Raw genomic sequence first — 25,561 nt, forward strand, 5'->3', positions numbered from 1 at the left:
ATCATATTTATATATGACCTTTTGTTTATTTAGTCATTCATCAACGGACATTTGGGTGCTTCTGTCTTTTGATTATCATAACTAATATTCTTATGAACATGGATGTACAGATAACTGAATCCCTTTTTTCACTGGGCATGGTATCCCATGCCTATAATCCTAGCGACTCTGGAGGCTGAAGCAGGAGGATTACAAGTTTGAGGCCAGCCTCATTAATTTAAGGAGACCCTGTCTCAAAATAAAAACCAAGGGCAGGAGTAGAACTGGGGATTTAAATGGAACAAATGAGGATTGATATTTGCTTTGTGAATATGTCAAAATGAACCCCACAACTCTGTAAAACTATAATGCACTAATAAAAACAAATAATATTTTAAAAAGGACTAGGATTGTAGCTCAATTGTAAAGCATCCCAGTGTTTAGTCCCAGTACCAACAAAGAAAAATTGATGAATCCCCCTTTTCAGTTCTTTTGGGGATATACGTAGATGTGAAATTGCTGCATCATTTGCTAGTGCTATTTTAGTTTTTAAGGAAACACCGTGTTATATTTTCCATGGCAGCTGCATCGTTTTATATTCCTCCAGAAGTATGGAGTTTGTTTTTATCCATGTCTTCATCAATACTTGTTGTTTTCTGATTTTTAGTTTCTTTAGCTTTTCTAATGGTCTTGAAGTGGTATTTTGTGGTTTTTGAGCTGTGTTTCTCTAGTGATTAGTGATGTTGAATATCTTTTTTACGGGCTTACCTTATTCCACTGCAAAATCATCACATATTTTATGCTTTTTTTTTTTCTTTTTCAAAATAGCATGGTGCAGGGGCTGGGGTTGTAGCTCAGTGGTAGAGCACGAGTGTGGTGTAACCATTATGTGAAACTTAAAAAAAAAATTGTGCCATTATTACTTAAAATCATGTATTGCTAAACTGTATTTGATGCAAGATTAGGATGCAGGGAACATTTGTGAATATACCTTAAAATTGAACAGTCCAAATAGATATACATCAGTTTAGTAACATTTTCCAGTCTGAAAAAAAAAAGTTAAACATTAGTTTTTATTGATTTGTGCATTATAGACGAAATATTACACTTGAGAAAATTTACTATAATGTTGTCAAGTATGGACGTATAAATTTTAGTCTTCTGTCCAAAGATTCTGTTCCTCTATCATTGGTTTTGTTATCTGATGAGCTGTCTTTAGTACCACCTATAAGGTGTGTTTACCTTTGGCACTGCAGCTCTCTAAACAAACCATACAAGTGGACTTTTGGCACTGGCAGTGAGTGTGCGTTGAGAATCCCAGGCCCATGGCTGGCAGTGTGCAAGAAGACAAATGTGCATTCCTGTGCCTCTGGTGTGACTGCCTTGCTGCTCTGTTTACATTTTAAGCATAATGAAGAACAAAATTAATTCCATGTAACAATTGCACAATGTAAGGTTATAAACCAGTTTTTACATTGAAAAAAACAGGATGTGACAATTATGTGGTGAAATACAGTATTTAGCCATTTTATTTTCTTTAGAGAAATGTCTACTCAAGTAGACAATCTGTTTTTTACCAGATTGCTTTTGCTGTTTTGAGCTGTAGGAGTTCTTTATCTTTATATATTCTGAACATTAATCACTTATCAAACACACAATTTGCAAGTATTGATGCCCATCCTGTGACTCATTTCTCTATAAAAGTTTTTAGTTTGATGTCCCATTTACTTGTTGTGTTTTATTTGTTGTTTGTTTCTTGGGTTTTTTTCATGTGATTTTGGTGTGACATCCAAGAAACCACTGTGAAATCCAGTGTCATGATGCTTTTCCTGTTTTATTCTAAGAGTTTTATTATCTTAGCTTTTGTCTTTAGGTCATTGATCCATTTTGGGTTAATTTTTATATATATATATATATATATATATATAAGTGAGGTACTACATTTGCATGTGAATAACCAGCTTTTCTTGCACTATTTTCTGGAAAGACTTTGTCCTTTCCCTTATTGAATGATCTTGGAACCTTTGTGGAAGATCATTTGGTCATACATGTGAGGTTTTGTTCTATTCTGTTGTTCTATGTGTCTGTCTGTATGCCAGCACATACTGTTTTGATTACTATAACTTTGTAATAAATTTTAAAATCAGGAAGTGTGAGATCTCTTTTTTCTCTACCTTCTTCTTCATTTTTGTTTTTATTATATAATATCCACAGTAACTATTATAATCAAAATTAGTAGTCAAATCTTTATCTAGAGAAACGGACTGTATTATTAGCAGGAGACATTGAGCAACTACTATACCCTATGCACTGGTCCATGTGTTGGCAATACAAAAATGAACAAGATAGTTTTTTACTCTTAGGGAGTTACATTCTTTGTAATTTGGAGAATGAGGAGAGTAGGCAATAAACACAAAGCAAATAACAATTTCAGTTCCAAATAAGTACTTTGAAGAAGAGAGTTAGCTGGGGGACAAGAGAGTTGCATATGCTAAGGTGGTTGTGGAAGTTCTCTCTGAAAAGGTGACATTTAATTGAGATCTACTTATGAGAAAACCATGCAAAAGATTTGGAGGAAGTATGGTTCTAAGGATTTGAAACAGCAAATAGAAAGGCTTTTCACTGAAGGTATTCTGTTAAGCCAGACTACATTACATTCTAAGATAAATCCTTCAGGTCTTGAAATGAAAATTGACTTTGAGATGCAAGTAAAAGTTGTTTGTCACATCTCTTAAGAGTACCATGTTCTAGGACAGGACTGGAGTATTCTGTGACCCCAATGGTGGATTCATCAGCCCAATGGTAGCTCAGGCATTCTACCACTGAGCTACAACCCCAGCCCCATAATTATTATATTTTAAGTGTTCACATATGTAAGCATATAAGATGTACAATTTATTCTAAAGGGTGTTGTCTAATTGTGTAGGTAGTGGATGTTGAACTCCATCGGCATTCTCTTGGAGAAGACTATGTTTACCCCCAGTCCTCCGAGTCTGACATCTCCGATGCCCCTCCATCTTTGCCTTTGACCATTCCAGCCCCAGTAAAAGCTTCTTCACCAATAAAGCAGTCCCTCGAGCCAGTACCCGATACCTCTGTGGAGAAAGGTAATGCTGCAGTCTTCCTTATATGGGGTCTCTCTGGGGTCATTCTTTCTCATTTGTACAACACAATATAAAACTTCTGCCTTTAGTGACTTAAGAGAATATGGAAATTAAATTTTCATAAATAGGCATGCTGCCAGTATTACACAGTTCTATCAAGGAAATATCAAAATTTCCGGTCCTCAGAAGCATTTTTCCCCCATAAAGTGCTACTGACACAAAAAGCAGGTGTCACCAAAAAAGTTAGATTTTTATCCTTTACTAAAAATCTCTGATTCAGCTTCTGATTGTTTTAACAGAATACTTGAATATTAAATATTTAATCTTAGTTAAAATAATGTTCCAAAATCAAAAAAAATCCATGGTATTTTTATTTAATAAATATGTAAGTATACAAATACCATGTTTTAAAAAATATTTCTTTAGTTGTAGATGGACACAGTATCTTTATTTTTTATTTATTCATTTTTATGTGGTGCTACAGTATCTTTATTTTTTATTTATTCATTTTTATGTGGTGCTGAGGATCGAACCCAGGGCCTCACTCGTGTGAGGCAAGTGCTCTACCATGAGCTACAATCCCAGCCCCATAATTACCATATTTTAAGTGTTCACATATGTAACCATATAAGGGGTACAATTTATTCTAAAGGGTGTTAGTTTTATCTCTAAGCCTGTATTTTAATGTGATGTTAACGTTTTAATTCTTTTATAAAATGTTGGCCTATTTTTTCTTTAGATTTTAATTGCATCCTCTTTATGAGCATTAATGAGATCAGACATCATTAGATTAAATGAATGGTTCTTTTTTAGTTTTTCTCATTTCTAATTTAAACAATTTTTAATTTCGTATATTAAAAAATGCAAGAACATAAACTTTTGCTTTTATATGTGGTTTAAAGTTAATGATTTCTATTTTTTAAAATTTTTTTGTTGTAGAAGGACACAATACCTTTATTTTTCTATTCATTTTTATGTGGTGCTGAGGACCCAGTGCCTCACATGATAGGCAAGTGCTCTGCCACTGAGCCACAACCACAGCCTCAATTTCTAATTTCATAACAGAAGCATTTTAACTAAATAGGATTCTAAGCATGATACCTTCCACCATAAAAAGTATAAATGGGTAATTGATTATATTTATTTTACCATCAGTAATTTGTATAAATAGGTATTAAAATATACTGAATAATATACTGACTTTTTAATTCTTTGCCACAGTGGTAAGGTTTTGCTATTTCAAAATGATTGATGACTTATTATTTGCCTGCTAAATTTCAAACAGGATTCCCATCCAACACTGAAGCTGAGAGACACACTACATTTTATTCTTTGCCATCTTCATTGGAAAGAACACCCACCAAAGTGACATCCCAGAAAATTACCTTTTGTTCTCATGGCAATTCAGCTTTCCAGCCAATAGCATCAAGCTGCAAAATTGTGCCACAAAGTCAGGTTCCTAATCCTGAATCACCTGGAAAATCCTTCCAGCCCATCACCATGAGCTGCAAGATTGTCTCAGGTATACAGGAGATGTGTTGAAGACGATGTATGTAAAGTTGGCTGGATGGTAGAAGGGTTGGAGTGAAGTTCTTCTAAGTAGTATTTGTGTTTCTTTTCCTATCTCACTATTGATTAGCACAGCTGCCACAAAGCAAAATAAATAAATAAATAACCATACACACAACTTATTTATATGAGAAGAATTCTTTAATGGGATGAAGAAATGAAACTCAAAATGGTCAAATTTTAGTCTCCTAACGTTAGCACAGGTAAAATTTTGATAGAGTAACCTGGCTGAAATCAAGGTAGGTAGAAATTGAGTTTGGGGATTCTAAGTGGAAACCAAAGTAACTAATAATAGAAAAAATTTAGAGGCCTTTTGGCTTGAGGTTAAGCTTTAAGTGTTGGAATTGAGATACCTTCTGTTGTCTCCATAACCACACAAGCAAATTATTCATTCCTATTATCAGTAGTATCTGAGACTTCCCTTTCACTAAATTTTGATTGTCTTTTGCCTTGTGGAAGTTTCACATTTATGTTAAAAGTTATGAACTTTTAGTAGAAATACACTTTATGACTTTCTCTCTACCACTTCAGAAAAGACATGGAAAGCTGGATGTGAGGGGTGCATATCTGTAATCTCAGTGGCTCAGGAGGCTGAGGCAGAAGGATCCTGAGTTCAAAGCCAGTCTCAGCAATGGCGAGTCACTAAGCAACTCAGTGAAACCCTGTCTCTAAATAAAATATAAAATAGGGCTGGGGATGTGGCTCAGTATGTCAAGTGCCCCTGAGTTCAATCCCTGGGTTCACTGGCCCCCCCCCACCCCCAAAAAGAGTCATGAAAGGGGTGATTGAAAACATCAAGCAGGGAGAGCACTTACATATAATGCTTAAATGACAGAGGAAAAACAGGAGTCTCTACTGCTATACATGGACAGCTAAGCAGAATATGGTCCATATCTTTGAAATAGATAAAATCTTTGAATTGATTTAAGGTAAATTTCACCTTCCAGCTTGGATTTTGGAACCTGCTGCTTCCAAGTTGGAATAGACTGAACACAGAAGTTGATTTGAAGTTTAGAGAAATTTGCAGGTGGCAAATTTGATCAACAAGGCAGTTGAGGATGTTTGTTCATGACTACCCTTTGAGAGTGCTCTGTGGGAACATGAGTCTTGGATTGTGGCTTTGACATAGTATTGACAGATTTTTGTCTGGAGCAGATGAATTTCATATTTTTCTTTTAAAAATGAATTGTGAATTAAAACAGCAGGTTCCTAGAAAACTACTTCCTAGTTTTCTCTCTGATTTTAGTGTTTTGAGTATAACACCCACCTGTGACATTGAGAGAATCTTCATGCCAAGATAATTGCAGTTCCAGTTCCACTGTCACATAAAGCTTGCTTTTTGAACTTTAATGTGCATTCCAGAGGATCTTGTTAAAATGCAGATTTATATCCAGTAGGCCTGGGATAGACCTTGAAATCTTTTTCTAATGAGTTCTCCAATAATGCTGAAGTTGCTGGTTTGCAGATTAGGGTACTTCACAGTACTTCCTGACCTCAGCTATACTATCACTGCTGCTGCTCAGCACCACAAGCATACAGTCCCGTTTTTTCATCCCGACTTGTTACCTTAGACTGACTAAACGTACTTTGCTTTTCTTCTCTTTTTCATTAATAAAGGTTCTCCAATATCAACGCCAAGTCCATCACCATTGCCTCGAACCCCAACCTCCACACCAGTCCATGTGAAGCAAGGCCCTGCCAGCTCTGTTATAAATAATCCTTACGTTATCATGGATAAGCCTGGGCAGGTGATTGGAGCCTCTACTCCTAGTACAGGTGTGTATATGGCCAATATTTTGCAATCCAGAGGATTTGATCTTTTATTAAAGACTAAATCGTAGCATGACTTGATAGCCAAGTGATAGGAAAATAAAATTTCCATCCATTAAAAAAGACTATATAAAGTAACATCAATACTGTCTCTGAGGGTAGATCTGTTTTTTGTACAGGTACATTTTAGAAATGAAAAGTAGTGAGCCATCATTAATTTTCTTTAAAGAAATAGTTGATTTTCTTTTAATTTAGAAATGAAATTCTAGTTTTTTTGGGGGAATACAAGTAAGTGCCCCAAACTTTTCCAGGTTAAACTTTTAGTACAGTGATAGTTTTGTGTACCATACACATTTCTTCCCAAGCAACTTGATATTTACTTATCTTCAAATAAGACACATTTTGCTTTGGGAGGAAAATTGAAACCTGTACTTATAAAAAGAGAATACTAGTAGGAAGAGCAAGTCTTTGGAGTCACCATATTTGTCTTCACAATGGCATACGACAGCATAGTGCTTTTCAGTTTTTTTATGTTCTTTTACTAACATTGTTTTATTTATTCCCTTCACTTACCCTCTATAAATACACATGTTCCTATCTGTAAATTTCACTGATGTAGGGAAACAGGAAAAGAGAAATGAGATAAAAAAAGGATGATTATAAAGTAATTAGGCTTTTTTAAATTTAATCTTTTGGATTTAATGCACATTATTATATGGTTTTGTTTGTTTTTTGAAAAGCTAAATAAGTACCATAATGATTTTTAATTGCAAAACTTTAAAAAAAAAATACTGCTTTCTGGGCTTACCTAATACCCTATGAACATATTTAGGAATGTTAAATAGATATATTTTCAGGATGCTTAGTTTGGGGAATCAGCCACAAATCTTTAGAGGTAGCTTTGGAAATGGAGTAGGTGATTGAATACCATTTTAGGTCTCAACTTGTTGACTGTTAATAATGTGACTTATTTCATCAGACTTACATAGTTGCAGACAGTTGCACAGGAAAAGCATAAAATGTTTAATGTAGGCAGATTCTAGGGTAGACTAAGACATTCTACAAAGTAGTTCCACTAGGTATAATCTCTAATGAAACTACTTTGTAGAAGCTGACATTACTTGAATTTTTGTTTTCTGGACCATTTGTTAAAAGACCAATACCGTTATGCTGTTGTGTTTCTTCTTATGTAAGGAGTAGAGTATATAATGTGTACTTTACTTTTTCTTCTCTTCGTACTTACTAACTTCTTATTTCTTTGCAGATTGAATTTGTGGTCAACTTTGTCTCTGTATTCTTAAGTCTCTTTTTCCCCTAAAAGTTTCAGGGTTATAAGTATTCAACTTTTAAAAATGAAAAATAAGTAGTGGCAAAGAGAGGAGGATGGTAGAAAATGGTTTAAAATTACTTTTGTAAATTTTACCCTGTATTTCATTTTTAAATCTGCCCTGCTTACAGGAAGTCCTACAAACAAGCTCTCCACAGCTTCTCAGGTCTCCCAAGGAACAGGTTCCCCTGTTCCTAAAATTCATGGAAGTAGTTTTGTAACATCTACAGTCAAGGTAAAGCTCTCGTATGCATTACACTTTGCTAGTTTGTAAAGACAGTGTCACAGCCTTGGCAAGAGTGTTAGCTGATGATGCAGATTTTACATTTTTTTAGTAAGTCCTTATTGAAAAAATTTCCCTTATATTCTAAGTATTGAATGAATTTCACAAATCAAGTGAAGTTATGTTAAGAGAATATATATTAAAACAACTACCTGTTTCAACCATTAATTTATTTAGTGAATTGGTTAAATAGAAAAGAACAAAATGCAGTGCCTGTCCTTTAATAGTTTACTCTCTGGCGGGCGCTAGGCATGCAAGCTGAAGGTTGTAGCGTAGGAGTCTCCCCAGCAGCAGCAGGACACATCTGAGTAGCTTTTCTTTGCATTTGGTTTTTAAAACAAGATTAAAATATAGATATAGAGGCTTGGAAAATCCCTAAGAATTTGGGGGTTTTGTTTGTTTGTTTTTGTCTTGTCTTTTGGTTGTTTATGTTGCTACAGAGCGTCATGGTTTGTATTAAATGTAGATGACTTAGAATTTCTGAAATCACTCTTTTTGACTTGATTGCATAATATGTATTTATATACACACAGCAAGAGGATTCTTTATTCGCATCTATGCCACCTCTGTGCCCAATTGGGAGTCACCCTAAGGTTCAGAGCCCCAAACCTATTACTGGAGGACTTGGAGCTTTCACAAAAGTGAGTATTGAGTCTGTATGGTCTTATTACATAATCCTTTTTGTGGCATGTTAGAGTTAATTGAGACTACCTCTACAACATGTTACTTTCTAGTATGTTTCAACTCTGAAACCAGATCTTAGTTCTGGTACATGTTTCTATTTATTTACTGATACCCACTTCCTTGGAGTCCAGCAAGATAGGGAATTCAGAGAGCACAAACTAGGTTGTTTCTCTTTAGTGCTATTTTTCTACTAATCTCTAAAACAAATGACGGAAGCATAGGGTCAAGTTCAGGGTCTCAAGTGTACTAGGCAGTTTCTGTGCTGCTGAGCTATACTCCCAACCCTTTTTATTTTTTATTTTGAGACAGCATTTTGAGACCAGGCTGGCCTCAAACTTGAGATCCTCCTGCCTCCACCTCCCAAGTAGCTGGGTTTATATGCATGTACCACTGCTCTTGGCCTTTTGGTCCCTTTAGTAGCTTTTGTATACTGTATTTAAGCAGTCTTTTTACCCTTCTCAATAATCTTTCTACCCAGACCAAGTTTCATTGATTCATTAATCCCTGCAAACAGAATCTATTCAGATGCTAGGTTTTTTCCCATGGGATATTAATTCAGTGTCATTGTCATGTTTGTTACAAGGTGATCATCAAACAGGAACCTGGTGAAGCCCCTCATGTGCCCACAACAGGAGCTTCGAGCCAGTCGCCACTTCCTCAGTATGTGACTGTGAAAGGGGGTCACATGATAGCTGTGTCGCCCCAAAAACAAGTCATTACTGCTGGAGAAGGGACTACTCAGTCACCAAAGATTCAACCCTCCAAGGTTTGTGTTGGGTAGAGATTGGGAGGTCAACATAATTAATAAATGCCAAAAAGATTCAGATTGACAGGGTTGCTGATCCCAAAAGAATCTGAATAGCAGCCCAGTTGCAAAACAAGTCAGTTGATGATAATCCCATCTGCTCCACTAGTATCCATGACTAAAGTTGAGGCATGTATTATAGAGGGTCCAGGAATAGCCCAAGAGGCAAAGGAAAGCTGTGTCCTCTCTCTGGCAGCAGAGGTGACTGGCTTCACATACACGGCTTTCTACCTATTCAGATCTGAGATGGGACTACTGGTTTGTTTTTAATCACACCTCTATGTCCAGACTGATCTATTTGATGATTTCTTGGCTCTTTAAAGTGTTAATATTCCTTACAGTGTGGAGATATGGTGGAATTAATGAATCAGGAGAAATGTAAAATGGCCCTCAGTTCCATATTTTCCTACATTGATTGGAAATAATATCTATTGAATGCTTTTTGTGTCAGGCTCATATTTATATATTACCTGTAATCTTTACACCACCCTACAAGGTGGGTATTTTCACCCCGCTCTTTTTTTAGGGGAAGGAGTACCAGGGATTGAACCCAGGGTGTGGCTCTTTTTTTTTTTTTTTTTTTTTATGTTGCTGGGGATTAGAACAGGGTGTGGCTCTTAACCACTGACCCACATCCTCAGTCTTTTTCATTTTTTATTTTGAGACTGATTCTTACTTAGTTGCTGAGGCTATCCTCAAACTTTCAATCCTCTTACATCAGCCTCCCAGGTCACTAGGATTATGGGTGTGCACCACTTGCTGGGCTATTTTCATCCTCATTTTACAAATGCAGAAATAAATCATGACTGAGAAGCATGGCAGCTTCCTAAGAGCATACAGCTAGTGAGTGACAGGGGTTTAAATCCATGTGTGCTGACTTCAGACCATTCCACTCATCCAGTAATGCTGAGCAGACATTCTGTCTTGTCACATGGCTATGTACCTAATGGTAACATAAGACTAAGAAAAAACAGATTTGTGCTAAAATGCCCTGAGTAAGGCTTAAGGGCACCTGGGAAGAAGTGCCACAGCAGAGTGAAAGAATTGCAAAGAAGAAAGGGAGCATGAGAAAAGACACCACTGTTTACCCAGGATATTTAGGAGATAATGAGCTGTCTGCAAGGTAATACCATCCTTGGTTATTGCTGATGTACATTCCTTGAAACTGTGCCTGAAAACAGGAGGGTGGAAAATGTCATCATTGTTCTTCCATATCATTTTGGCACAATAGAAACTTTTCTTACCATGTTTTCTGTGATAGATGAAACTAAGTCCACAATGGCAGGATGGGGAGTGGGAAGAAAAACAGATCAGTGGATTACAGAAAGGGGAATGAAGGGAACAGTGGTGGGATAGGAATAGGAAAGATAGTGGAATGAATCTGACATAACTTACCAATGCACACACATGAATACGCCACTGTGAATTTCACCAAGAGTGGGATCCTAATTAGAATAAGATATATTCCTTGCTTGTCAATGATATCAAAATGGACTCTACTGTCATGTGTAACTGAAAAGAAACAATTAAAAAAAGAAAAAAGGGAGGTGCTACCTTCAACATGAAAAGTGACAGCTGAGGGATAAGTAAATTCCACATGGGAAGAAAGCAGTGTGGTGTGGTAAAAAAAACCGTGAGCTTTGAGATTACTATTAACTACTCATTACTTGTGTGACATGGTTAATCTCTGTGAACTCTGGTTTCTTCATCTAGTGAAAGACCTCTTGCCTTTCAGAGCTTAGGAAAATGAGAGAGTGTCATATGTAAAGGACCTAGCAGAGAACAAGTGCTCAGTAAATAACATCTGATATAAATGTCATGTGTACTTATGTACAATGCCATGGTAACAATTATTATTGAGCACAGTTGGCTGTAGTTTTGAATATCTAGAGGCAAAAATCACATACACAAGAATGTTCTTACATGCTATAGACCTTAAAGATGCGAATAGTTTTTTTTTTTTTTTTTGGTAATTACAAATAATATTATTACCTTGGATAAATCTTCCCCTTTAGAATGCTAAATTCTCACTTGTCAAAGTTATGTTCACAGGGTAGAAATAGAATAACAACAAATACAGAACAAAGGTGTAATTTCCTTCTAGTTGTTTTGTAAAGCTAGAAGGAAATTAGCAATACCCAGAGAAGTATTGTGGAATGGGAAAGAGGAGAGTGGTAGGTAAGTTTAGGTTCTAGGCTAAAATGTTGTTTTGTTAAAAACAGAAGAACTAGCTTGAGATTATGATGTACCGCTTAAGGACCCTTTCTCCTTTGTAGTGTCTATCATCAGCTGTGCATAGAACTTTTCCCAAAATAATATAGACTTTCCCATTCTCAGTTTTCCAGAACAAATGGTGTCGGGGTGAGGGGTCATCTAAGCTGTTAGTCAAGACTGCCCTCCTATGGCCAATTTGGGATATCATATTTTATAAGGCTCTTAGATTAAATGTGTCATATCTGTTAATAACAAGAGTTCATGTTAGCAGCAGCTCTCATGTTAGCTGGGCATTTTATACTTATTCTCATTCCTGATTTTGTGGGGCAAATATTACCCATATTTTATAAATAAGAGGATTAGTGCTAAAGCTCAAAGTGGTTAAATAACTTACCCAGCTAGCTGCTGATGGACTTAAACAAGGAAACCAGGTCTCTCTGCTTACAGAAACTTATATACACTTTCTTCTGCTACACTGTGGTTTAATTAGTTTAAGGGGATCATTTTGTTTACATCAATCATATTATCCAGACACATGGCACATATATATTAGTATATATTACAATCATAGTAATATGCTGTATATACAATTATAATGTATTAATATATACTATATAATGTCATATTACTATATTGTGATATAGTAATTAATTAGATCATCCCATTCATCAGTTATATATGGTATATACTTTTATTCTACCTCTTAAATAATCTTATTTTTGAAAGAGGATCTAAAATTTCAATAAATATACAAAGTACTGTAAGCATTTGCATATCCTCTGAATTAGCATATTCATATTCAGATCTTTTTTTTCCAAATAGAACATGATTGATGTCAAGTTCACTTTGTTCTTCCAAGAAATGATACTATCATGAATTTGATATGTAGTCTTTTAATCCGTACTTTCCTTGCATAAATATATAGCCATGGAAAACATGATGTTTGTGTTTTGAAGATTTACATAAGAGATACTTGTGGTTTTTTGCAACTGCCTTTTCACTCAGTGTATATCATTTAAAGTCTGTTAAAGCAGACCTATGTAGGTCTCATTGATCCGTTTTTAATTGTGTGTGATATATATTCCATTGTCTCTTCTTCTGTCTGTAGACATTAAGAATGTTCTTATATGCTGTAAACCTTAAAGTTGCCAATAGTTTTTTTGTAATTACAAATAATACTACCTTGGACATCCTGTATAAGTTTCCTTGAGCACATGTTTAAAATTTCTGTATATTCAGGTTTCTGTATTCCTAAAAGTAGAATTCTTCCTACATAGAGTATGCGAATTTTCAATTTTAGTAGATAGCCAGTGTCTCTCTGGAATGGCTGTACAAATTTATCTTTCTGTGAGCAGTGAACAAAAAGTTCTATTTCATCATATTCTCTAGCAATTCTTGATGTTGTTAAGACTTTTTAAGAACTACTTTTTCTCTACCAGTTTGATGGGTGAAAAGTACTATCTACTATCTTTTTTGCCTTTAGAAGGAAGATTGTTTGCATTTCTTATAACCTTATGAGTCTTTTCATCTAGTTTCTGATCAGTTCTTTTATGAAATACAGAGCTGGGGAATGGCAAACCCTGACTCAGTTTGCCATCAATTAAATTGTTTGTTCTAACTTAACATCCTGCAGTTTGCTTTGTTTACCTGTGTAATATTTTCTTAATTAAAAGAGTTCACTTTACTTTGAAAACCAGATAGTTCTTAACTTTATTATTTGGGTCATAGGGTCTTTTTTTAAAAAAAATCAATTAAATATTATTTTTGCTTAAGCTTTTTCCTTTTGAATCAAATGTAACTTTAAGGAGAAGAAAGACTAGAAAGAGACATAGAAAAACATAACTTTTCTGGGCTAGGAGTGTAATTGAGTCGTAGAGCCTAGCATGGAGGAGACGCTGGGTTTAATCCCAGCAATGGGAGAGAAAGAGAAACAGGTAACTCTTCTTACAGCTCAGTTGGAAGAGGCCATATAACAAATGACATGTGTTGTTAGGAATTCTAGAGATGGAAAGAAGAAATGGTTATTTCAGATGGGGATAATATAGAAGAGGCCACTGGGGAAAAAAAATGATTTTTAAAACTATCTAGTGGAGTTTATAGTTCCTACATGAAAATCTTTATATAATTTTCATAATGTGAATTTTAAAATTACCTGAATTTCTAATAGTAATGAAATGTTTACATAGATTGTCGTATATTATTCAAATGTTATTATTTTGCTCAATATAAAAATGTTCTTGAAATATAACATTGGAAAATCCTTATAATAATGGAAAATGTTGGATAATAACATAAAACTATATGTATAGTGTGATCCCAATCCTGTTTTTTAAAATATATATTAGGAGGAATTGGAAGTATATATTAAAGATATTAAGAGACTATTTCTGGTTGTGTAGAACTTTTTCTTTTTACTTCCTAGATTTTCTATTAAAAATCTCGTATTATTTTATAGTCAGAGGAAGTTCTAGAAAGTAGTTGAGGTTAGGATAACAGCCTGTAAGCTTTTATTATTATAATATCCAAAATGTAAGAAATGTTGTCGTTTTATATCTGTCCAAGCAGCCTTGCTGGAGGACTGAATTAGACTCTGTGTGTCATATCCAGGCTTTTGCTTTGCTCTTTGCTAGAACAGAGTGGCTCCTCTGTTCCCAGAGCTCTTGCAGGGGCTATGAGAAGAAGCACTGCTGGACTCTCCTCTGTTTTGAACAGGTTGTTGGGGTGCCAGTAGGGTCTGCCTTACCTTCAGCAGTGAAGCAGGCTGTGGCAATCAGTGGTGGCCAGATCCTTGTAGCCAAGGCCAGCTCTTCTGTCGCCAAAGCAGTTGGACCAAAGCAAGTTGTGACCCAAGGAGTTGCCAAAGCAATTGTGAGTGGAGGTGGAGGAACCATTGTTGCTCAGCCGGTCCAGACCTTAACCAAGGCTCAGGTCACTGCTGCTGGCCCTCCGAAGAGTGGATCCCAGGGCTCAGGTAACTGATCCTAATTGGGTCTCTTTCAGCAGCATCGCTGTCCAAAATTTCTGTTGCTAGTGATTTTATTTGTTGTTTGATTCTGACTGGGAAATTCTGTCAGGTTGAGACTATAAGAAGTGAATAAAAATGTTCCTTTTAATGAAACTTTTTATATAGAGGTTTGTAAGTAGTTTGCTTTTAAGTTTTATTATATCTGTTATTTATATTTTTATATATAATATGCATGATATACATGGAAGAAGAATAAAAATAGAGGATATTTCTTGATACTACTTTCAGGTCTAAAGGACAATTTTCATCTGTCCTCATCCTCACTTTGGGTTATGTTTCAGTCTTAAAATCCTGGTCCGATTATATCCAGCAACATTTTGAGATACCCAACTTAACAGATATCTATCAAATAGAAGTTTGAACACAAACACATGTTAACCTTTTATGTGTTATAAGGTCTTGGTGAGGCCAAAGAATTGTTGTAGTCAATTGGGAGGTTGGAAGGTAATGCATATCCAAAATAGAAATTTCATAGGTGGTACACTGCTGATGTTCACAGAGTGGCATTAAAAATAAGTGCATGAGCTGAGCATGGTGGCACATGTCTCTAATCCCAGCTACTCAGAAGGCTGAGGTAGGAGGATTATACGTTCAAGATTAGCCTGGGCAAGTTAGGAAGATCCTTTCTCAAAAAGGACTGGGGATGTAGGTAGATGACTTGCCTAGCATGTGCAAATGCCCGGGATTCAATCTCCAACAAGTGGTTGGGGGGAATGCGTGAGATAGATTGAAAGGAATGACCTTTGAAGTTGAAGATGAAGCAGATGAGAAGCCAGAGAATAAATAAGTCATCCCTAGTGTTCACTGAGAATGCTAGTCTTTAGGGAGTGACTGGGAGTTTGGTAAATGATAGCAACAGTGGGTGAAGCTGCAGTAAGCCTCAAAAAAACTGGGGCTTTTTCAGGAGTGAGGGGTGGTAATGGTCTGAAAGCCCAGCTACAGAGTACAAAGGCTCCCCTCCAGGGGCCTACTCTTCACATGTTAAGGTAAGATGACTAACCCCTAGATAAAGAGGCTGACATGTTTAATTACCACAAAAAGGTTGAGGAAGGTTATGATCACAGCAGGAATTCCAGGGCCACTTGGTCAAAGAGGTAGGAAGGAAGGAGGGAAGAGGAAATCAGATCAGGAACTGCCATGCCATGCTGGGTGACTTCTGGTGACTGAAATTGAGATGTCCCTGTTGAGTTCTGTTAATAATAGAAAGGTTTTAGAGCTAGCTGTGGTCTCTAATATCTGGGGGCAGCTTCCAGAGATCCTGGATCCTGGAGCTTCACAGCAAGGGTAATGAGGATAAGAACTACTCCAGCAGGCTGGGGGAAGCCTTTCTCTATGACTGACCCATGTGTTTCTATACACTGCATCATGGAGATTTTATTGATTTAAAGTAACAACAGAAAATTTTATATCTCAATCCCTTTTAAGACTCCTGTAGAGGTTTTATAGCCATTGTGCATAGATAAGTAAAATTTAAGGAGTAAGTAAAAGCTCTTTGACTTAGATCAGACTTTTAAAAAGGTGAATTAGGGTTTCATAATAATGTGCCAGCATTGACTGACCGTAGTATTTCTTAGTTCTCGGAAAGTAAGGGAGGCTGGAAGTCTTGTTTTAAATTAGTAAATTCATCTCTTACTAGAAACTGACTAAAGGAACATTAAACAAATGGAGGAAAATGTGTATTCATCCATAGATAGGGTGAGTATTTCATTAATTATGTAAACCACAGTATTTTTGAGAGTAAAAAGTCACTATATTAATAATTACAATGAGAGGCTTGGGAGTGTAGCTCAGTAGTAGAGCATGCTTAGCATGCGTGAGGCCCTGGATTTAGTATCCAGAATTAGTAAAAATAATTACAATGAACATAGGTGTAAACTAGAACTGTTCTAGCAACTGATCAGCCTGTTTATATACAATATAAATTGGTTTGTGGTAGGTGCTACTAGTGTCTTAATTATTTTTTAATTAGCAAGATATTTAAGAATACCTGAAGCATCTAGGAAACAAACTTCAGTTTGCTGTTTGTTAGTGTTTTAAAATTACGTACTTTATTACTCTGTATTTTGATTTTAAAGTATTGCTGATAGATCTAATAATCGGACTGTTTTTCCACCTTTTCTCTCTTTACCATTTTAGTGATGGCAACATTGCAGCTACCAGCCACTAATTTGGCCAACCTGGCAAATTTGCCTCCAGGCACTAAACTGTACCTCACCACGAACAGCAAGAACCCTTCAGGGAAAGGAAAACTGTTGCTGATCCCTCAAGGAGCCATCCTGCGAGCTACCAACAGTGCTAGTCAGTATTGTTGAATCATTTGGTCATTCCTCAGGTCTAGCTGAGGGACAGTTCTCACCTGCTCCAGGGAGCATTTTTGTGATTCTCTTTGGTGGTGTGGTGGTAGTTTCTGTCCAAATGGATATAAATGTGCACATAATTTAGCTAGAAGCTGTTTAAATCATCAATCATAGTCTTAGGAGGTGACACGGTTATTTTGGGCTTCCCTATTCAGTTTGGGATGAGTGACAGATCATGCTGGGGTAGGATTTGATTGTTGAGGTTGTGTGGGGATGTCTAACTGACCTGTAGTGGAGAGTTCCTTTTGGAGTGGTATCTGAAAATCATCTGGTGAATCCTGGGGAAGGTCTTTCTGCTTTTCACTTTAAAGGGAATGAACAGGACTGGTATTAAATATCTCTGTCCGCTGTTATTTAGACGTACTTATATTTGCTAGTTTGGAGATGGGAAGAGAAATCAAGCTCACCCTAAATTTGTATATATTAAGGCCCCAAGGAAATTAGCTAGTTATAAAAAATTTTAGAGAAAACCAGTTTAGATCATGTTGAAAAGGAAAGGGTAAAAGGAATGATTTTCCTCTGATCAGAGGTAGAATGGTGCATCAGTGAGACTCGTTAACCACCCAGCTGGATGTGGTGGCACACCCTGTGAACCCAGTGACTCACGAGGCAGAGGCAGGAGCATTGTGAATACCAGGCTAGCCTGGACAACTTAGTGAGAACCTCTCTCAAAATAAAAAATAGAAAGAGCTGGGAATATAGAAGAGTGCCCCTGGGTTCAATCCCTAGGACTGCAAAAAAAAAAAAAAAAAAAAAAAAAGGAAGGAAGGAAGGACAGATGGAAGGAAAGGAGGAAATTTTTGGCAAGTGCAGTGTGTAGTTTATTCTCTGTAATGAGTCTTTGCCACTCTCACCCTGATGTTTTTCCTGATACCTAAGCAGGGCAATGTCAGAAAGTTAGCTACGTAAGAAAAGGACAGTGCAAGTCCCAGAAAAAAACCCAGAAAGCTACTTAGATTTTTCTAATGTCCTCAGGATCAAAATGTACCATTGGGAAGGAATCTATTATAATCCAATTATAATAGTCACCAGAATTAAGGTGGGGAAGGAAGCTGATCTCTAATATTTATTAAGTAAATATTTGTAATCTAGGTAGCTTGTAGACATTATCTCACACAAATGGAAGTAAAACGAACCCATAGGCTTCGAAGTGGGATTTGAAAAGCAAAATAGAATGGGGGTCCTTGAGTCATAATAAATGAGGGGATTTGATTAAAATGTTACTAAGTGGGCTGGGGATGCGGCTCAAGCGGTAGCGCGCTTGCCTGGCATGCGTGCAGCCCGGGTTCGATCCTCAGCACCACATACAAACAAAGTTGTTGTGTCCGCCGAAAAGTGAAAAATAAATATTTTTTTAAAAATAAAATAAAATGTTACTAAGTCAAAATGCTTATCAAAGATAAGTTTTTCATTATACTTAGCTGTCATTCAAATTCAAACTACATGTACAAACTACTCATCCAAAATGCTTGAGACCATCCGAGCATTGCAGTGCATACCTGTAATCTCAGCTACTTGGGGGACTAGGCAGGAGGATTGCAAATTTGAGGCCAGCCTCAGCAATTTAAGGGAAATCTGAAAAATAAAAAAGGGCTGGGAATGTAGCTCAGTGATAGAGCACTCCTGGATTCAGTCCCCAATACTGCAAAAACAAAGCTTGGGACTAGAGGTATTTCAGATTTTGGGGGGGGGGGCGCGGGGATTTTGCAACATTTGCAAAGACTTTACCAATTAGGTATCCTTAATTTGAAAATCTGAAATCTGAAGTCAGCTTCAAAATCCCAAACTTTTTCAGTGTCACGGTGCTCAAAACATTTTGGATATCAAAATTTCAGATTACAGATACCTGTAAGTAGATTTTAGTTTTAACTTCAGACTTTAGAAAGTTCACCTCAATCTTGTCACAGAGTAGACATAATACAGAGGAAAGAAAAGTATGGAAAGCAGGAGGAATGGTGCTACAGGGGAAGCATCTCTGGACTCACCTGTTTTTTTTCCTGTTAAACCATTGCTTGACTCTTTATGATATGACTGTCACTCATTGTATTTGTAGACCTCCAGTCCGGGTCAGCCGCTGCTGGTAGTGGCGCTGCAGGAGGAAGTGGAGGTGGAGGCAGCAGTGGCAGTACTGGAGGCAGTGGCAGTGGAGGAACAGGAGGATCCCAGGGCACCACTGGCCCTGGAGGGATCTCCCAGCACCTGACTTACACATCCTACATCCTCAAGCAAACTCCCCAGGTCTGTTACTTGTGCCTCTTTTTTAAACTATTTAGCTATCTGATAAGTGCCTTTAATTTTTAAAGTTCCTTTGCCTTTAGTACTCTGGGACCAGTAACACTTACATTTTACCCATATTATAAATCTATATTTTGGGGGGCTTTTTTTGAGACATGAGGAAATAGATTCAGAAAGACTTAAGTAATTTATACAGGACTTTTCTGCTAAGCTAATGGTAGACTTTGGATTTAAATCCAGACCTTTCTGCCTCAAAGAAAGCTTGCCATTTTGTTTATTCCAAAATCCGTGAAGTAATAAACAGTATTAACATACAGTTGAAATTTTGCTCTTAGAAGAGTGCAATCAGAGAGAGAGTATCAAGTAGTGGTATTTTGAGTAGGGTCAGATTCAGTGAGAAACAGGTTTCCACCTTCTTTACCCTTGTCCTAGAAATCCTTCTTTCTCTTCTAAGAAACATAATAGTATTTTGGTTCTAGACATTCCTATTGAAAAGGATGAATAGTTATCAATCTGATTAAATCCACCTTTGGAAACTAGATTGCAGAACTTAACTTTCCAATAACCAGCAGTATAACTACTGGGCAAAGTTTAAGAAGTGGAGTTATTCTTAGTTATACTTAGAGCTGACTTAGTTTTCAGATGTTTTAACTAAGTCAAAGGATGAAGGGGAGAGCATTGTAGCTTGTCACTTGGGTTCTTTTGATTTAAAGGATTAGAGCTATCCGTTTAAATTTAACAAATTCCTGGTTAATTCTTTTTCTCCCCCTAACTTAGGGCACATTTTTGGTCGGCCAGCCATCACCTCAGACATCAGGAAAACAACTGACTACTGGGTCAGTGGTCCAGGGAACACTGGGAGTCAGCACATCTTCTGCGCAGGGACAGCAGACCTTAAAAGTTATCTCTGGACAGAAAACCACTTTGTTTACACAGGTAAAGGTGCACCCGCACACACTCCTATTATGTGGTGATTGTGGCATTTAATTACTTTTTTATAGCTTCTCTCTTTACACAAACTATAAGAAGTTTACATGAGAAAATGAACAATAAAATAGTATAGAAAATTAAAAATAAGTCTTGAGGGTTGGGAAAATATAGCTGGAATGAGAAAATAAGACCAAGTGGTATTCAGATACACAAACAGTAGGATCCTATATAGTTAATAATATGAGTGTAAATTTGACAGAAAAGGTAAAATGAGAACCTTGATGAATTATAAAATCACTGCTATGAGAAAGAAAAATATATATATATTTCCTTAGAAGAACCAAAAATTCTTTGATACTTTAATTGTATCCCTTCTCTGGACAGATTTTATGAAAGATTTAGAATAGTGTAATAGATGATTTAGCCACAATATAATATAGTAAGTTAGTGCTCTAATGGGTTTGGGGTATGTTTCTTCAGCATTGTTTAGTATAAACCCAAGAACAACATCCAAATTTTTACTAGGTAAGGAACATCATAATCATTTGTAGGAAGATCCTATAACTAAATCTCCAAAATTTACCAGATTTTACAGACAAAAGTACAGAATATAGATTGTATACATACCATTCATCCCAAAACAGCATTTTCTGTGACTATATATTTCAGCATTTCTCAGAAAATGGAATAAATATTAGATTTTTTGCTAATGGACACTTTCTTTGTTGAGCATGGTTATATGTCTTTTCTTTAGTTTGTTAATTACATTGATTTGTTTTTATTTTCATTTTTTTTAATGTTAAACCAACCTGTATTCCTGGGATAAACCTCACTTGGTTTTTATATATTATCCTTTGTTAACATATTGTTGTATTTAGTTTGATGAAATTGGTTTATATGGGGCTGGGGTTGTGGCTCAAGTGGTATAGTGCCTGCCTAGCACCTGTGAAGCACTGGGTTTAATCCTCAGCATCATATAAAAATAAAATAATGATATAGTATCCACCTAAAACTAAAAAATAAATATTTTTTAACAAAAGAAATTTGTTTATAATTTTTTACAAAGGATATATTGGTCAGTAGTTTTCTTTGTAATGTCTATCTGGTCTGACTAACTTTAGCAGCTTGAATTTATTTAATAGACAAAGATCTGTTCAGATATTATTTCTTCTTGTTTTTTCTGTAGACTTTTGTTTTCCATAATTGCTTATCCACTATGGGGTTCCTCAGCTAGCTTTTGAGCAGTCAATATAATAAACTTATTTATCTTTGCTACCATTTTTTGTGGATTTAATGCTGGGAGGAGTATTGTAGTCTGTGTTCAATCCCCCATTCTCAACCTGGAACAGAAAAATAGTTTTAATTATCAAAATTAAGATCCACAATGAGCTGGGTGTGGTGATGCACACCAGACTGAGACAGGAATATTCTAAGTTTGAGGCCAGCCTCAGCAACTTAGCAAGGCCCTCAGCAACCTAGTGAGACCCTGTCTTAAAATAAATAAAAAAATAAAATAAGAAGGACTGGGGATGCAGCTGAATGACAAAGTGTCCCTGCATTAAATCTCCAGTGCCTAAAAAATTCAAAAAAGATCCACAATAAAAATGAAATGGTATGATTATTTATGCATTGAACTGTGTAGCAGTGATTACACAGGGTACAAAAAATATTACCATATGAAGAAAACTTAATAAAAAGGTTTTTATTTGCATATATTTGAGAATTCAACTAATTGGATAAGAATTTGAGTTGGAATAACACTGTATTAGTATATTAGTTTGTTATCTGTTGCTATATCAAAATATCCAAGGCTGAGTAATTTGTAAAGAAAGAAGTTTATTTAGGTCACAGTTTTGGAGACTGAAAGTCCATGACTAGGTGCCCACATCTCTTTGGCCTCTGCTGAGAGTCACCTTGGCTGCATCATCATCATAACATGGTAGATGGCATGCTTGTGGGAGCACATGTAAGACAGGCACATGTAAGACATGGCAAGACAGGGAGCCAGAGGGATTCAGAGGTCAGACCTGTTCTTTTGTAACAACTTGATTTTGTGAGAATTAGCCCTCTCCATGAAACCAGCATTAATCCCTGACCTATTCACCTTCCAATAATACCTACCATGTAAAGGTTCCAGCCCATTCACATTGCCATACTGGGGACCAAGCTTCCTGCACATATACAATCAAATCATACCCATACCATAGTGTATTGTTGGTAAGCTTAATTATGTATCTTTCTAACACTATATATATATATATATAATCTTTTATGCCTTTGGAACATTAATAAGTTGATTATGCAGTTGGTCACCAAAAAAATCTTAGCATATCCCAAAAGTAGCATTCATTGTACCTAATTTTCTTGATTAGTTTAAAAAAAAAAACTCAATGACAATAATTAGAAGTACTTTGAAATATATTATTCTAAATTCTTGCATCAAAAAGAAATAAAAGGGCTGGGGTCATGGCTCAGAGGTAGAGTGCCTGGCACATGCCGAGGCCCTGGGTTCAATCCCCAGCACCACATAAAAATAAAGAAAGATATTATGTCCATCTACAATTTAAATAAATAAATAAATGTTTTTTAAAAAGTAATTTATAAATTACATTTTATTAGCTTTCCTAGAGAAACAGAACCATAGGATATATATATATATATATATATATATATATATATATATATATACACACACACACACACACACACACACACACACACACACACACGCACGCACATAGATATATAAATGGAGATTCTAAAAATTGGCTCATGATTATGAAGACCAAATCCCAGATATGTCAGGTCTGCAGTCTGGAGAAACAGGAAAACTAGTGGTATATTCATTCTGAGGCTAGAGGCCTGAGAGCTCTTTGGAGTTGAGGCATGCACATGATAGGATATGCCCCTGATTTTGAAGGACCAGGAACCAGGAGCTCTGATATCTAAGAGCAGGAGATGGATGCCCCAGCTCAAAGAGTGAGAGTAAGAATTTGCCTTTGATTTACCTTTTGTTGTTAGGCCCTCAGTAGATTGGATGTTACATTGGTGAGGGCACATCTCTGATGCTAATCTATTCTGAAAATACCCGGAATTAATGGTTTACCAGCTATCTGGGTATCCCTTCCACTCACTCAGTTGATATAAAATTAACCATCACAACAGTACTTTATATTAAAATCTATGGAAGCAACTCAGATCTTTTGGAAGCAACCCAATTTTCATGTATAAGAGAATTCAGACTTTTTTTCTTTTTCTTTTGTTTCTTTACTCCTTCTGTGTGTGTGTGTGTGTATGTGTGTGTGTGTGTGTGCACGCGCGCGCACACATGAGCGTGTATATGTTTGTATGTGTGCGAGAAAGAGATACTGAGGATCAAGCCCAGCACTTTTTTATAGCCTAGGCAAGCGCTCTACCACTGAGCTGCACCCCAGCCCAAATTCAGAGTTTTATCACATTATGTACAACCACAGAAATGGGATCCTAATTAGAATAAGTTATACTCCATGTATGTATGATATGTCAAAATACACCCTACTGCCATGTATATCTTAAAAAAAAAAACAAAACTAAGTTTTAAATTTTTTTTTAGTTTTAGCTCTCATCAGTCATGATTAAAGTATAATCATATAAAATAATGCACAGATTATAAATGTACTGCTCAGTGAGTTTTGAAATATATACATAAATAAATAGACACAATCACTGTTCCAATCAATATATAGAATATTTCACTCTAAAACATTTTTCTATTTCTCTGCACTTTTCTATTTCTCTCATCAGAGATCAGTTTTTATGTGTTCTTGAACTTCACTTCAATGGAATTACATAGTATATGCTCTTTTTATGTCTAGCATCTATTGCTCAACATAATTCTTTGAGATTCATCTCAATGGGATATATATATATACACATACACGCACACACACACACAGATAGATATATAAATGGAGATTTATTCTAAAAATTGGCTCATGATTATGGAGACCAAGTCCCAGATATGTCAGGTCTGCAATCTGGAGAACCAGGAAAGCTAATGGTATAATTCATTCTGAGGCTAGAGGCCTGAGAGCTCTTTGGAGTTGGGGCATGCACATGATGGTATACGTCCCTGAGTTTGAAGGATCAGGAACCAGGAGCTCTGATGTCTAAGGGCAGGAGATGGATGTGTGTATCAGTAGTTTATATTTTTTAATTTTTGAATATATTTTGTTGCATAACTCTTGACAGACATGGATTATTTCCAGTTTTTGTCTTATGAATTAAACTACTATAAACATTCTTACACAGGTCTTTTTGTGCAGAAGAACAACTCAGATAGCCTAATGTATGTTTATGAGTGGTTGTACCATTTGATTCTCCCATAAATAACATCAGAGTTGCTCCATATCCTCACCAACACAGAGGATTGTCTTTTTTCTTTTTTTTTTAAAGATACTATTTTTTAATATTTTTTTTTAGTTGGTAGGCATTTATTTCATTTATCTACTTATATATGTGCTGAGAATCGAACCCAGTGCCTCACACATTCTAAACAAGTGCTCTACTACTGAGCCACAACCACAGAATTGTCGTTTTTAATTTTAGCATTTTTGTGACCGTGAAGTGATATGTTATTGTGGTTTTAATTTGTATAAGACTCCATTGCAAATTATGCTATGGCTGGTACTTCTGGATTCTAATCAGGTCTTCTTCAATTACTAGCTAGCTATATGACCCTGATAAAGTCACTGAGCATAATCTCCTCTAAGACAGAACTAAAATCAGCCCTATCTATTTAATGAGAATAACAATTTATGAATGACATAAGATACATGTAAGTGTTTTCTAACATTCCGGCAGGCAGTAAGCTCTCAGAAACTGAAAAAAATGGTATCTGCTTGTTAGTGGCATAAATTTTGGGCACTAAGTAATAGATAGGGGCCCGCAAACTACACCCAAGACTTTCTGTTTTTGTAAATAACATTTTATTGAAACACAGCCACACTTGTGTCATGTTGTCATTGTAGAATTGAGGAATTGCAACAGAGATTTCTGTAGTCTACAAAGCCAGAAATGTTTGTTTATTCCCTTTACAGGAAAAAAAAAAAAAGTTTACTGAGCCTTGACTTAGACCACTGAGACAATATTTGCTGAGTGGTTCTCCAGTGCTAAAATGCTAAGCCAGTATAGAGCCTAGAGCCCCTGAACTTACCCATTTGAGTCTGGCCCCGAGTTTGAGTTTCATGGTAATTTGTAAACTAATCCATTTACTTGTTCTGTATTAGTGCATTTATAAG

General features: G+C 36.1%; 1 protein-coding gene across 9 annotated transcripts in view; it reads left to right on the forward strand.

The window, feature by feature from the left end:
* Positions 1-25,561, forward strand: part of Yeats2 (YEATS domain containing 2) — an 89,181-nt gene that overhangs the window by 40,994 nt on the left and 22,626 nt on the right. For 5 of the 9 annotated variants that reach the window (XM_078043775.1, XM_078043778.1, XM_078043774.1 and 2 more), the window contains 10 exons: positions 2,906-3,086; positions 4,369-4,605; positions 6,270-6,428; positions 7,881-7,984; positions 8,566-8,673; positions 9,300-9,482; positions 14,448-14,706; positions 16,897-17,058; positions 19,171-19,355; positions 20,130-20,288. In XM_078043775.1, the coding sequence (XP_077899901.1) occupies positions 2,906-3,086; positions 4,369-4,605; positions 6,270-6,428; positions 7,881-7,984; positions 8,566-8,673; positions 9,300-9,482; positions 14,448-14,706; positions 16,897-17,058; positions 19,171-19,355; positions 20,130-20,288 (1,737 nt within the window). Of the gene's footprint in view, positions 1-2,905; positions 3,087-4,368; positions 4,606-6,269; positions 6,429-7,880; positions 7,985-8,565; positions 8,674-9,299; positions 9,483-14,447; positions 14,707-16,396; positions 16,456-16,896; positions 17,059-19,170; positions 19,356-20,129; positions 20,289-25,561 lie in introns of those variants that run through there. The other 4 variants (XM_078043780.1, XM_078043779.1, XM_078043781.1 and 1 more) reach the window with 4 other exon arrangements.

This window comes from Ictidomys tridecemlineatus, chromosome 3 (genome assembly GCF_052094955.1).
Source record: "Ictidomys tridecemlineatus isolate mIctTri1 chromosome 3, mIctTri1.hap1, whole genome shotgun sequence".
Lineage (NCBI taxonomy): Eukaryota > Metazoa > Chordata > Mammalia > Rodentia > Sciuridae > Ictidomys > Ictidomys tridecemlineatus.